The sequence below is a fragment of the Halichoerus grypus genome, chromosome 8 (assembly GCF_964656455.1).
Source record: "Halichoerus grypus chromosome 8, mHalGry1.hap1.1, whole genome shotgun sequence".
NCBI lineage: Eukaryota > Metazoa > Chordata > Mammalia > Carnivora > Phocidae > Halichoerus > Halichoerus grypus.
Window position 1 is genome coordinate 28059261 of NC_135719.1, and position 15539 is coordinate 28074799.

At 39.2% G+C, this 15539-nt stretch overlaps 1 protein-coding gene across 2 annotated transcripts in view; it reads right to left on the minus strand.

The window, feature by feature from the left end:
- MCEE (methylmalonyl-CoA epimerase) overlaps nt 1-15539 on the minus strand; it is a 35432-nt gene that overhangs the window by 19646 nt on the left and 247 nt on the right. The window contains exons 1-2 of one of the 2 annotated variants that reach the window (XM_078078985.1): nt 15294-15453; nt 4758-5095 (exon numbers count right to left, since the gene is read on the minus strand). In XM_078078985.1, coding sequence (XP_077935111.1) covers nt 4758-5095; nt 15294-15360 — 405 coding nt within the window. In that variant the 5' untranslated portion in view covers nt 15361-15453. Of the gene's footprint in view, nt 1-4757; nt 5096-15293; nt 15454-15539 lie in introns of those variants that run through there. The other variant, XM_078078986.1, reaches the window with a different exon arrangement.

Here is a 15539-nt window from a genome sequence, read left to right on the forward strand (position 1 = left end):
GAAAGCAGCTCGGGAGAAGAGATATGTAACCTACAATGGTAGAAACATTAGATTGGCAACAGACTTATCCACAGAGACCTGGCAGTCCAGAAAGGACTGGCAGGACATATTCAGAGCACTAAATGAGAAAAATATGCAGCCAAGAATACTATATCCAGCTAGGCTGTCATTGAAAATTGAAGGAGAGATAAAAAGCTTCCAGGACAAATAAAAACTAAAGGAATTTGCAAACACGAAACCAGCCCTACAAGAAATCTTGAAAGGGGTCCTCTAAGCAAAGAGAGAGCCTAAAACCAACATAGACCAGAAAGGAACACAAACAATATACAGTAACAGTCACTTTACAGGCAATACAATGGCACTAAATTCCTATCTTTCAATAGTTACCCTGAATGTAAATGGGCTAAATGCCCCAATCAAAAGACACAGGCTATCAGATTGGATTAAAAAACAAGACCCATCAATATGCTGTCTGCAAGAGACTCATTTTAGAACCAAAGACACCCCCAGATTGAAAGTGAGGGGGTGGAAAACCATTTACCATGCTAATGGACACCAAAAGAAAGCTGGGGTGGCAATCCTTATATCAGACAAATTAGATTTTAAACCAAAGACTGTAATAAGAGATGAGGAAGGACACTATATCCTACTTAAAGGGTCTATCCAACAAGAAGATCTAACAATTGTAAATATCTATGCCCCTAACATGGCAGCAGCCAATTATATAAGGCAATTAATAACAAAAGCAAAAAAACACATCGACAACAATACAATAATAGTGGGGGACTTTAACACCCCCCTCACTGAAATGGACAGATCGTCTAAGCAAAAGATCAACAAGGAAATAAAGACTTTAAATGACACACTGGACCAAATGGACTTCACAGACATATTCAGAACATTCCATCCCAAAGCAACGGAATACACATTCTTCTCTAGTGCCCATGGAACATTCTCCAGAATCAATCACATCCTAGGTCATAAATCAGGTCTCAACCGGTACCAAAAGATCGGGATCATTCCCTGCATATTTTCAGACCACAATGCTTTGAAACTAGAACTCAATCATAAGAGGAAAGTCGGAAAGAACTCAAATACATGGAGGCTAAAGAGCATCCTACTGAAGAATGAATGGGTCAACCAGGAAATTAAAGAAGAATTAAAAAAATTCATGGAAATCAATGAAAATGAAAACACAACTATTCAAAATCTTTGGGATACAGCAAAGGCAGTCCTAAGAGGAAAGGATATAGCAATACAAGCCTTTCTCAAGAAACAAGAAAGGTCTCAAGTACACAACCTAACCCTACATCTAAAGGAGCTGGAGAAAGAACAGCAAATAAAGCCTAAACCCAGCAGGAGAAGAGAAATAATAAAGATCAGAGCAGAAATCAATGAAATCGAAACCAAAAGAACAGTAGAACAGATCAACGAAACTAGGAGCTGGTTCTTTGAAAGAATTAACAAGATTGATAAACCCCTGGCCAGACTTATCAAAAAGAAAAGAGAAATGACCCAAATCAACAAAATCATGAATGAAAGAGGAGAAATCACAACCAACACCAAAGAAATACAAACAATTATAAGAACATATTATGAGCAACTCTATGCCAGCAAATTAGATAACCTGGAAGAAATGGATGCATTCCTAGAGATGTATCAACTACCAAAACTGAACCAGGAAGAAATAGAAAACCTGAACAGACCTATAACCACTAAGGAAATAGAAGCAGTCATCAAAAATCTCCCAAAACACAAAAGCCCAGGGCCAGATGGCTTCCCAGGGGAATTCTACCAAACATTTCAAGAAGAATTAATACCTATTCTTCTGAAACTGTTCCAAAAAATAGAAATGGAAGGAAAACTTCCAAACTCATTTTATGAGGCCAGCATTACCTTGATCCCAAAACCAGACAAAGACCCCATCAAAAAGGAGAATTACAGACCAATATCCTGATGAACATGGATGCAAAAATTCTCACCAAAATACTAGCCAATAGGATCCAACAGTACATTAAAAGGATTATTCACCACGACCAAGTGGGATTTATCCCTGGGCTGCAAGGTTGGTTCAACATCTGCAAATCAATCAACGTGATACAATACATTAACAAAAGAAAGAAAAAGAATCATATGATCCTCTCAATAGATGCAGAAAAAGCATTTGACAAAGTACAACATCCTTTCTTGATCAAAACTCTTCAGAGTATAGGCATAGAGGGTACATACCTCAATATCATAAAAGCCATCTATGAAAAGCCTACAGCGAATATCATTCTCAATGGGGAAAAACTGAGAGCTTTCCCACTAAGGTCAGGAATGCGGCAGGGATGTCCACTATCACCACTGCTATTCAACATAGTATTGGAAGTCCTAGCCACAGCAATCAGACAACAAAAAGAAATCAAAGGCATCCAAATCGGCAAAGAAGAAGTCAAACTCTCACTCTTTGCAGATGATATGATACTTTATGTGGAAAATCCCAAAGACTCCACCCCAAAACTGCTAGAACTCATACAGGAATTCAGTAAAGTGGCAGGATATAAAATCAATGCACAGAAGTCAGTGGCATTCCTATACACCAACAACAAGACAGAAGAAAGAGAAATTAAGGAGTCGATCCCATTTACAATTGCACCCAAAACCATAAGATACCTAGGCATAAATCTAACCAAAGAGGCAAAGGATCTGTACTCAGAAAACTATAAAATACTCATGAAAGAAATTGAGGAAGACACAAAGAAATGGAAAAACGTTGCATGCTCATGGATTGGAAGAACAAATATTGTGAAGATGTCAATGCTACCTAGAGCAATCTACACATTCAATGCAATCCCCATCAAAATACCATCCACTTTTTTCAAAGAAATGGAACAAATAATCCTAAAATTTGTATGGAACCAGAAAAGACCCCGCATAGCCAGAGGAATGTTGAAAAAGAAAAGCAAAGCTGGCGGCATCACAATTCCGGACTTCCAGCTCTACTACAAAGCTGTCATCATCAAGACAGTATGGTACTGGCACAAAAACAGACACATCGATCAATGGAACAGAATAGAGAGCCCAGAAATGGACCCTCAACTATATGGTCAACTAATCTTTGACAAAGCAGGAAAGAATGTCCAGTGGTAAAAAGACAGTCTCTTCAACAAATGGTGTTGGGAAAATTGGATAGCCACATGCAGAAGAATGAAACTGGACCATTTCCTTACACCACTCACAAAAATAGACTCCAAATGGTTGAAAGACCTCAATGTGAGACAGGAGTCCATCAAAATCCTAAAGGAGAACACAGGCAGCAACCTCTTCGACCTCAGCCACAGCAACTTCTTCCTAGAAACATCGCCAAAGGCAAGGGAAGCAAGGGCAAAAATGAACTCTTGGGACTTCATCAAGATAAAAAGCTTTTGCAAAGCAAAGGAAACAGTCAACAAAACCAAAAGACAACGAACAGAATGGGAGAAGATATTTGCAAATGACTTATCAGATAAAGGGCTAGTATCCAAAATCTATAAAGAACTCATCAAACTCAACACCCAAAGAACAAAGAATCCAATCAAGAAATGGGCAGAAGACATGAACAGACATTTTTCCAAAGAAGACATCCAAATGGCCAATAGACACATGAAAAATGGCTCAATATCGCTCGGCATCAGGGAAATCCAAATCAAAACCTCAATGAGATACCACCTCACACCAGTCAGAATGGCTAAAATTAACAAGTCAGGAAACGACAGATGTTGGCGGGGATGCGGAGAAAGGGGAACCCTCCTACACTGTTGGTGGGAATGCAAGCTGGTGCAACCACTCTGGAAAACAGTATGGAGGTTCCTCAAAAAGTTGAAAATAGAGCTACCCTATGACCCAGCAATTGCACTACTGGGTATTTACCCCAAAGATACAAAAGTAGGGATCCGAAAGGGTACGTGCATCCCAATGTTTATAGCAGCAATGTCCACAATAGCCAAACTGTGGAAAGAGCCAAGATGTCCATCGACAGATGAATGGATAAAGAAGAAGTGGTATATATATACAATGGAATATTATGCAGCCATCAAAAGGAATGAGATCTTGCCATTTGCAACGACGTGGATGGAACTGGAGGGTATTACGCTGAGCGAAATAAGTCAAACAGAGAAAGACATGTATCATATGACCTCACTGATATGAGGAATTCTTAATCTCAGGAAACAAACTGAGGGTTGCTGGAGTGGGGGGTGGGGTGGGAGGGATGGGGTGACTGGGTGATGGACACTGGGGAGGGTATGTGCTCTGGTAAGCGCTGTGAACTGTGCAAGACTGTTGAATCTCAGATCTGTACCTCTGAAACAAATAATGCAATATATGTTAAGAAAGAAATAAAGAAGAAGAAGAATGGAGCAGGAGGGGAAGAATGAAAGGGGGGAAATCGGAGGGGGAGAAGAACCATGAGAGACGATGGACTCTGAAAAACAAACTGAGGGTTCTAGAGGGGAGGGGGGTGGGAGGATGGGTTAGCCTGGTGATGGGTATTGGGGAGGGCACGTTCTGCATGGAGCACTGGGTGTTATGCACAAACAATGAATCATGGAACACTATATCTAAAACTAATGATGTAATGTATGGGGATTAACATAACAATAAAAAAAATTTAAAAAAACTAATGATGTAATGTATGGTGATTAACATAACATAATAAAATTTTAAAAATGCAAAAAAAAAAAAAAAGACACTTTGTAAAAGAGAAATTTGAAACACCAAACATTGAAATAAAATACCTCAATGCAGATATGATGCATTCCTCCAGCCTTGTTTTTCTGTAGAAAAGCTGCAACTGGACTGTCATTTCCCAACGGATGAAGCAGCTCCATCTTGGTGTTTCCCAGGTTGACAAAAACAACAGATACTCCGTGCTCAGGAATAGGGACCGTCTCACTTACCTGGGCCCCCAGAACATTCTTATAAAATGCCTTGGCTTTTTCCAAGTCTGGCACTGCAATTGCTACATGATTGAGTCGACCCAGGTTCCACATAGGACCTGCCACTTGAAGCGAGGACTGTGATGTGGAAAAAGTTCTTACTTTTGGAACTGGAGTCTTAAGTCTGGAATAAAGCCCTGAAAAATGGAACAGCCATTGATATCCTTCTTTTGAGAATTAATGGATTTATAAAATTAATTTTTTAAAAAACTAAATGCATAATACATGTAAAAATCATTTATATACCTATTCTGGTTTTAATTACTGAAATTAAATCAGAGAGATAAATGGAAAAACTATGTCAAAATTACTCTGTTCCGAAACAACTGTCTGGAATCAAAAAATTAATTCTGAGCTTTATAGATTTAAAACAAAGATGGCATTTTTCATGATAATTTCTATTTACTGATAACACTTAAAGGATAAATGCACAGCATTAAGAATTACTTGCTATTCTCTGCATTTCACAAGAGGTAAGTTTGAATGTGACAGTGAAACAACACACATTTAATGATGAGAACAAGTAATTTTCTTCCCTACCTATAACCAATTTTTTTGTCTTATAGTAATACGTATTAAAGTCATGACCATTACAGTGCTTTTTAATGTGATTTTTTTTTGAATGATTACTAAGGAAAATATCTCATTGTTGGGAGAAAAACAAGCAAAGATTAAGATTGTCCTTAAACTTGTGAGAATTCCCTCTGAAACCAGATTTTTAAAAACTGTTTCTTTTTGTAATTTTGAAGAATTAGAAGCAGAACTGCTTCTGAATGTGAAGAAATCGCTTTCATTTAGAAACAGAAGAGACTTGTAATGTGTTCTCCCTGTGGATTACTGCTTCCCCAGTCCCCAACACACTGGATTTTAAGAGCCAGATTCTCCCCAGAACTAAAACTATATACATATATGAGGTCTAAAAATAATCTTGTAAAACTACATCACTTAATAAAAAAAGGTACAGGGGCACCTGGGTGGCTCAGTCGGTTAAGTGGCTGCCTTCGGCTCAGGTCATGATCCTGGGGTCCTGGGATCGAGCCCTGCATCAGGCTCCCTGCTCTGCGGGAAGCCTGCTTCTCCCTCTCCCTCTGCCTGCCACTCTGCCTGCTTGGGCTCTCTCTCTCTGTGTCAAATAAATAAATAAAATCTTAAAAAAAAAAAAAATTTGAAAAAAAAAATAAAAAAAGGTACAAAATAGCAAATTGAAGAACACATATTCTAAACAATTAGATTTAGCTCTTAATGGAAAATACATTAAACAGTACTTAGTATCACAGAGCTCCAGCTAACAAATAATTAATTCCCCTTTACTGAAATTATTGATAATGAGATTAAAGTGACACTATTTAAGACCACAAACCTTGTGGGGAACTGCAGTCTCATGTGTGTAGTCTTTCAACCCCCACTCAACCGCCTAAGGATGAAAACTTCCTTACCAAGAGATAAAGAGCCCATATGGCCTGTGCAGGGCTTATCATCTTGCCCTGGGAGTATCTTTCCCTCTTTCAGGCTCAATGAATGCTCTTTGGTCTCAGCTTAAAGTGTGTGCGTCATGTGTTACATGAGTCCTCGCTGTTATATCAGTCCTCTGCAGAGAGGGGACAGCACAAGAGGAGTGTGCATAGGTAAACTGTCCTGCATGGCCACTGGGAGAAACTCATTGGCAATGGTGGACCAACACCCACTATTAAAGGTAATCTTGCTCTGTTTCCTTTCTATGTAAGTAAAGCACTGTTCCATCTACTGCTTGTGTTTTCTTTGAAGACTGACACCAAGACACAACGGGGAGAAGTGTTTAGAGTCCTCCCCTGGGATTGGTAACCAGTGTATGGTACTGCTTGACAAACGTGATGCATTATAGGTCAGTAGAAGGCAAAATTCAGCCTAAGATAGTCTTCTGCTATGCTCGAGCCTGTATTACTGATTATGGAAATACCCAAAGGTTGTCATTATCAATAGGTTGACACAGCTCAGTTCTATGGACTCACTGTATTTTGAAATTCAAGTGTATTCAAAACTAGTACGTACATACATAAATGTACAATTGAAAGTAAATTTCATGAAAAGCATACCTAACCCTCAATAGATGTGATGTGCTCTGATATTTTCTACTCTGTTGTATTTTATTTTAGTTTTTAAAAAAATTCTGGTACTACCCACTAAATATCTATGTTGCTAAGTTTGCTGTAAAGATTAGATATTTGGTATAAAAATATAATATGGTGCCAGACATACATAATGGGTACACAATAAATTCGGCCACTCTCATGATGATCATTTGCTAACTGAGTAGTATGCAGGGTAATCTGTGGAGACCAAGTAACTATCTCAAGAGCATGGTGACAGTGAATTTTAAAAATGCTAACCACCGGGGTGCCTGGGTGGCTCAGTCGGTTAAGCATCTGCCTTTGGCTCAGGTCATGATCCCAGCGTCCTGGGATCAAGCCCCGCATCGGGCTCCCTGCTCAGCGGGGAGCCGGCTTCTCCCTCTCCCTCTGCCTACCTGCCTGTCTGCCTACTGTGATCTCTCTCTCTCTGTCAAATAAATAAATAAAATCTTAAAAAAAAAAAAATGCTAACCACCAACAAACTGTTCTTCCCTTGCATCTCTACTATCTGTGCATCTGCAATGAAAGTTCAATACAGAACGTATTTGTATTAAAAAAAAAAACATTGTAGGTAAGGGCAATGATCTTTAGAGTAAAATGCACATCAAAAGAAGTCGTTTGCTCTGTGAAATCTTAAGGGTATCAAATATTGATTCTAGGTATTTCTGAATTCTCTTTATCAGTGGTTTTCTGTTTTTTTTTTTAGATTTTATCTATTTATTTGAGAGAGAGAGACACAGCGAGAGAGGGAACACAAGCAGGGGGAGTGGGAGAGGGAGAAGCAGGCCTCCTGCCGAGCAGGGAGCCCGATGCAGGGCTCAATCCCAGGACCCTGAGATCATGACCTGAGCCGAAGGCAGACGCTTAATGACTGAGCCACCCAGGCGCCCCATCCTTATCAGTGTTATCTTTATAAGAATTGGGGCAGCTAGCTGGTGGTTCTTTGGCAGGCATCCTATTACCAGCAATGGAACACATGGAAATATCAAAGGAAGAAATTACAAGATGTCCAAGTGAAGGTGAAGTTTTATATACTGTTCCAGTTTGTTGGGGGACATTCCAAAATCTCTGACACTGAAAAGGAAGCCCAAGCAACTCATGCTATTGGAAGCCTCCCTGTGGTCTACCTTTCTCCACAACCATTTTATCATGAGGAAAGAGTTATTAGAATGACTGGTTCTTTTTCTTTTTAATGGAACACAAAATCTTCATTATATGTTAGGAAAATAGAAAGATAATACATCTTTATATAATGTAAAAATCAAGACTTTGTGGTTACAGGTTTATCTTATCTCTAGAAATGTAAACTAGCTTGAGAAAAAAATATCACTTTATTGGTCTTATTCGGTCTCTTGGAATAGAACAAAAATAAACCCAGTGATACTGGTGAGAATTCAATAATTCTTTAAAATGAAGGGTTAAGAGGGGCACCTGGCTGGCTCAGTTGGTAGAGCATGAGGCTCTTGATCTTGGGGTCATGAGGTCCCCATTGGGTGTAGAGATTACCTGAATAAATAAACTTAAAAAATAAAGGGTTAAGAAGATAAAAATAGCCAAAAAGCATATAAGATACTCAATATCATAGCCATTAGGGAAAGGCAAATCAAAAACACAACAGGATACCACTTCACACCCACAACTAAAAGTGTTGATGAGGATGTGGAAAAACTGGAATCCTTGTACATTGCTGGCAAGAATGTAAAATGATGGAGCTGCCATGAAACAGTTTGGAAAACTCAGAAAGTTAAACATACAATTAGCATGTGACTCAAAAATTCCACTCCTAGGTCCCTAAAATAATTGAAAACATGTACTTAAACAAAAACTTGTACACAAATTTTTATGACAGCACTATTCCCAATAGCCATGGAAAATGATTCATATTCGTACGGTGGAATATTATCCATACAGTGGATTTGAAGCAATGATACAACATGGATGAACCTTGAAAACACTATACCAAGTGACAACATTATGCTAAATGACAGCAGCCAGACATAAAAGGTCATATGCTATATGACTCCATTTATAGGAAATATCCAGAATGGGTAAGTCCACAGACAAGAAGCAGGACAGTGGTTGCCAAGGGCTGGATGGAGGTGGGAATGGGGATTGACTGCTTAACTGGCACGAGATTTCCTTTTGGGGTGATGAAAATGTCTTGGAATTAGGGGCGCCTGGGTGGCTCAGCTGGTTAAGCGTCTGCCTTCGGCTCAGGTCATGATCCCAGGGTCCTGGGATTGAGCCCCGCATCGGGCTCCCTGCTCCGCAGGAGGCCTGCTTCTCCCTCTCCCACTCCCCCTGCTGTGTTCCCTCTCTCGCTGTGTCTCTCTCTGTCAAATAAAATCTTTAAAAAAAAAAAAAAAAGTCTTTCAATTAAATAAAGATTATGGTTGCACAACATGGTGAATGTAACAAATGCTGCTAAATTGTACATTTTAAAATGGTACGTTATGTGAATTACCTTAAAACAACAAGGACAACAACAATGGGATGACTTTAGCTAAAAGTCTAAAGTGGGGGCACCTGGGTGACTCAGTGGGTTAAGTGTCTGCCTTCAGCTCAGGTCATGACCCCAGGGTCCTGGGATCGAGCCCCACATCGGGCTCCCTGCTCCGCTGGAAGCCTGCTTCTCCCTCTCCCACCCCTGCTTGTGTTCCTGCTCTTGCTCTCTCTCTCTCTGTCAAATAAATAAATAAAATATTAAAAAAAAAAAAAAGTCTAAAGTGAAATCCTGTAGACCAAGCAAACTGGGGCAGGAAACATGGAATAAAGGGGTACTGTGATATAGACCCTTATAGGTACTTAATAAAAAAGATTTCTGAAAAGTCTGCTGTCAACATTTAAAAAATTATACTTTCTCCTTTGACTTTGGCAACTTTTAGAAGATATTTTTAATTAGGTTGCCCTCTGACTGGCAGGAATTCACAATTCTAGTTTTAGGTTTCTCTGCCTCCCATCTCAGAAAGGTACAACTACATTACTTTGAACTCCATAATGTGTAATTTGTGACTATTCCACATCGCTTCACAATAAACTACAATGTATAAATATGTGAATAAATGTATCAGATATTTAAAAACAGGAGTGTTGGAGCGCCTGGGTGGCTTAGTCAGTTAAGCGGCTGACTTGATTTTGGCTCAGGTCAAGATCTCAGGGTGGTGAGATCAAGCCCCATGGTGGGCTCTGCACTTGGCGTGGAGTGTGCTTGGGATTTCCTCCCTCCCTCTCCCTCTGCCCCTCCTCTCTGCTTGCACATGCTGCTCTCTCTCTCTCAAATAAATAAATAAATCTTAAAAAAACAAAAAACAAAAAACAACCAAACAGGAGTGTAAAACACAAAAGGATTGCAAAGATGAGTGTCTACAGATTTAAGAAACAAATGACTTCCACAAATCAGGAATCTGATATATAAGAAAGAGATATGTTACAAAATCTGGTGTGTGTGTTAACTCTGATTCCTATCTTTCCCTCAATATTGGCTCTTACTAAATACTTTCAGTGCCTTGACTTAAAAATAACATTGCATTTCCTTCCATCTAGATTGTATTTATCTCAGACCAGTCTTTCCAATACTGGCTCCAAACAACTAAAGGCTTAGCTGCAAGGGTCTATACTCAAATGCATTAAGGGTACTTACTGTTTAAAAGAAATTATGTTAAATTTGTACATAAGGTGCCACAAAACTGTGAATAGTCACTTGTAATAAGGTCTTCCTAACAGGTCTAATAGTCACTTTTAATAAGGTCTTCCTATAATTTCCACACTATAAGGTTCCCTCATTTGAAGTGTACAATTCAATGTTTTCTTATATATTTGCAAAGCTGTGGAAATTTTACATAATCTAATTTTAGAACATGTAATAAGTTTTCAAGTCTGAACTTTTGTATACCTTATTTGAGGAGACATAATATACTTAGAAAGCCATTCATCAGAAGTGCCTTCAAGTTGTTTGGTAAGAAGCCCATATATTTTCAGCATTCAACCAGTGGATTCACAGCACCATATACATATTTTCAACCTGTTTAAAACTCTGGTAGGAATAACTTTTTACTCAGCACAGTCAGTAAATAGACCATGTTTTTTTTACCCCACTTACATATGACTCCATTATAAAAGTAAATCTCTCCTCACAGTTCTATAACTTGACCACTGTTGTCTCCTATTAGGATCATCTTCTATTTTCAAAACTACCTTTTTTCATGAAGTTAATCCTTTGCAAGCCAAATTGGAATTTATTGTGTGTGCTTAATAGAATTCATTTTTCTGAGCTTCTCCTGTTTTTCTGTAAAGTATTATGTTCCTTAAAGGTGGGGTCATAACATAAGATTACCACATTATCCAGCGATACCACTTCTGGGTATATAGCCAAAAGAACTGAAAATAGGGCTTCAAGGATATATTTATATATCCATGTTCATAGATGTATTGTTCACAATAGCCAAAATCTGGGAATAACTTAAGTGTCCACTGACAGATGAAAAGATAAAATGTTGTGGACACATACAATGGACTATTATTCAACCTTAAAAAGGAATGAAGTTCTGACACATGGTACAACATGGATGAACTTTAAATACATGCTAAGAGAAACAGCCACTCACAAAAGGACAAATACTGTATAATTCCACATATGTACAGCACCTGGAGTAGTCAAATTCATAGAAAGTAGAATAATGATTACCACGGATTGGGGGTAGAGGACAACGGGGGCTATTGTTGAATGGGTACAGAGGTTCAGGTTGGGATGATGAAAAAGTTCTGGAGATGGATGATGGTGATGGCTGCGCAATATGAATATACAGTTGACTCTTGAACAAAATGGGGGGTTAAGAGTGCCAACCCCCAACAGAGTCAAAAATCCACATATAACTACCCAAAATCTTAACTGTTGACCAGAAGTCTTACTGATAACATAGACAGTTGATTAACACATATTTTGCACGTTATATGTAATATATATGCTATATTCTTATAGTAAAGTAAGCTACAGAAAAGAAAATGTTAAGAAAATCATAAGAGAAAATATATCTACAGTACTTTACTGCAAAATTGTGAGTATAATTGGATCCATGCAGTTCAAACCTGTGTTGTTCAAGGGTCAACTGTATTTAATGCCACTGAACTGTACACCTAAATATGGTTAAAATGGCAAATTTTATGTTATGTATATTTAACCACAATAAAAGAAAAAGTGGGGTTATTTAAGGTTCAAGCATCTAAAACAAGAGGATAAATCAGAGCTGGCCTTTAGAATACACTTTTTTCATTTTACTTTTCCCTTATGACAAGATGTCTATACAATTTACCAAAAAAAATGTATCTTTATTAGCATTCAATTCTTGCAATAAATGTATGACTTTTTGGAAGTTACATTCCCTTCCTCTTGGTTTCCCCCCATCAACTACTGAATAAAAGTATTTCTAAAAATACACATATAAAAATGTATCTTCTCTAATATTCAAATTATTATTTATATGTTCACTTTCAGGTTTTGTGTCTAAGTATCATATGAGAAGCAGCATGCCTTATGGTTAAGAATGTGGGCTCCAGTGTTAAGCTGCCCTGGTTCAAATCTTGACCCTACCATCAGTTCTCTAACTTGGGCTAGTTACGTACCCTCTCTGTGTCTTTCTTGTCTCATATAGGAAGATAATATCTACCTCATAGAATTGTCATGAGACTAAAATGAATAATACATATAAAGGGTTTAGGAAAGTACCTGGCACAAAGTACATAACAAATTCCAAGAACGATCATTATTAGTACTTACAGAAAGGTTACATCAATAACTTGCTTATAAATGTAAGCATCTCTGATTTCTAACATATTTTACGCTTTTAAAGGAAAAATCTGACCGTGCACCTACCCTATATATGATACCAGACTTATATTAAAAATCTTTCTCAAACACTAAAGATTACTTGTATTAATGTTTTGACACACATAGTATTTCTGTATTCCCTGCAACATTTCATCAATCCACAACTTACTACTTTTTATGACAAGGAGACTAGTCTCCTTTTATTCTGGAAAACTTACAGTGTGGGCTGTGATTTTAGAAGATCTTTGGTAGTATTTCAGTATTTAGTGACTACTAACACCCTGGTGGAATAATGCTGCTGGAAGGTATTATAGGCATAGTTCTCCTTTTGCTTTTTGATAAAGAATAGTGATTTACAATTTTTTCAAGTTAAAATTAGTTGTTTATAGTAACCCTCTGATTCACCCACACTGCTCATGACTATTGCTTTGAGAACTCCTTTTAATATCATATAGAAGTGGAAACTATGTAACAATTCTGCCTTTCAAGAACTGTATAAGCTAGTTATTATCCCCAATGCAGATACTCCCTAGTCTCTAGGCATTCTCCATACTGCTGGGATTTACCAACAGTAGAGAATTGAATCCTATGGCATACCATCATGTACCATCTTGTTGATTTGACCTCATTACCAGTAGAGACCCATGGCTTTATTTCATTGTTAGAGTTATGCAACAATACTGCCCTGTAAGCTTGCCTAAGTCTGTAATCTTGCCTAAGCAAACTGTGAAATCATGAATTCTCAAGTGGGAGTACATCATGTGCTAGCGTAGCTCTGCTTATTAGTTCTCATGGCCATAAAATAGACATACCAGTAATAGTTCAGTGAGCACTTCAATCTTCACCATAACTCTGTGCATCAGACAATATTATTTTTCCCATTTGCAGGCAAGGAAAATAGGCCTGATTAAGTAATTTCTTCAAGGTCACACTAAGCTGGGCCTCAAGCCCAGGTCTGTCTGACATCAAAGTTGATGTTATTAAACCATGATGTTGAATCTTCTCTTTCCTCTGAAATTTTTACCATTCTTTTGATTTTCAACTTTTAATATCTTCAGTGTATGTTTTATGAACAATATCTACATTCTAACAGATGGCTTTTTAAGAGATAATAAGAGATGACTCTTTGTTTTATTTTTCTTATCTTTGTTTTTTTGCAAAGGGTTACTTGCAACTGTGTGTGAACTAAGATGCTGCTTGTGTATCTTACCAGGGAGAGGAAGGAGGGACCAGAAGGGTGTGTTACTATAAAAACTCGAGAATCACCTATTAGATTCATTTCAACAAGCTGTGCTCAGCCTGTTTTAATATTTTTTCATGTATACATATCACCTCTTCAAACTGATAAAGTGTGGAGACAACTAAAACTACTATGGTGCACTTCTTCGTATGTGGCTCATCACTTAGCCCTGGTGACTTGCAACGATAAATGTATAAGAAATGTTGTGACTGGTAAGGAAGACTATAGTGATCAATAAAGAACTGGTTAGTTGGAGACGGGACTTCAACGGATGGCTAGAACTGTAAATCTGAATGGGTGGAATAGAGAGAGCACTATCTAGCAAGCCGATCTAACATTATTAAAGGTTCATCCCTGAACACTTTCTGAAGGTTCTAAGCTGAAGGCTTTATGGCAAATGTTCAGGAGTAACTCTTGAGACATTACCACCCGGCACTCTTCCTAACAGGGAATTTCAGATTAATTGAAATAGTGGCCCTCTGATGAAGAAGAGGAAAAAGAAAGAGGAGAAAGTGGGTGGCTTGAGAGTCAGAAAACTTGAGTTTCTGTCATTACTGAGTCTATCCAGCTTTTTTTTTTTTTTTTAATGGAGGTGTAGAGGACTCAAGGAACCTTCCAAATCCGTCTGCCTTTGTCTTTCCTGTTTATATACGGAATAATAAACATATTAGGGCAGGAGGGAAACAACACTCCCTTGGTATTCTTCACACAACTGACCTCCGAGTGTTTCCAGAGGGATACTGGAAGTACTTGGGAGTTCAGCTTACGTTTTTTAAAGGACTTGCCCTTTTTCCTGGTTTCTCGCATCTCCTATGGTGTACTGGAAATGAACACTCACTGTCTCTCTGCCATTTACTTCATCTACTTCTGTCCCAGCCTTGCTGTCTGTCCCCTTGGGCAGGTCCCTCGCCTCTCTGAGGCCACCTATATAGAGGGGCAAGGTCAACTGCACACACCTCCTAAGGCGGCTGTGAGAATCGAATACTAGAACCCTCACGCTAACCTGAGGCGTTCCTGGGAGATCCCTCCTGCCTAAGGTGCTGACCGGGGGACAGAGCGCGGTGGACGTAGGTGCTCTGGCCACCGGCCGCCTCCTCCAGCTCCAGGCCTCGCGTCCCGCGCGCCCCGCCCCCCGAAGAGCCCCGACCGCGCGGGGTATTCACCTACTGCGCTCTCGGCCGCCACCGCCACCGCCGCCGCCGCCGCCGCCGCCTTCAACATGCGCGCCATCTTGGGAAGTGACCCACTGAAGCCCGAGGTGCTTCACCCGGGTGAAGGAGCTCAGTCGAGGGGCAGGTCAACCGGCCGGGGGCGGGGCCTACGAGGCTAGGGGGCGTGGCGAGCGTTCCTGCGTTCTTATGCTGCCGCGGGTGGGCTTGTTCTTATTTTACGTATTGAAGCCACCCAGT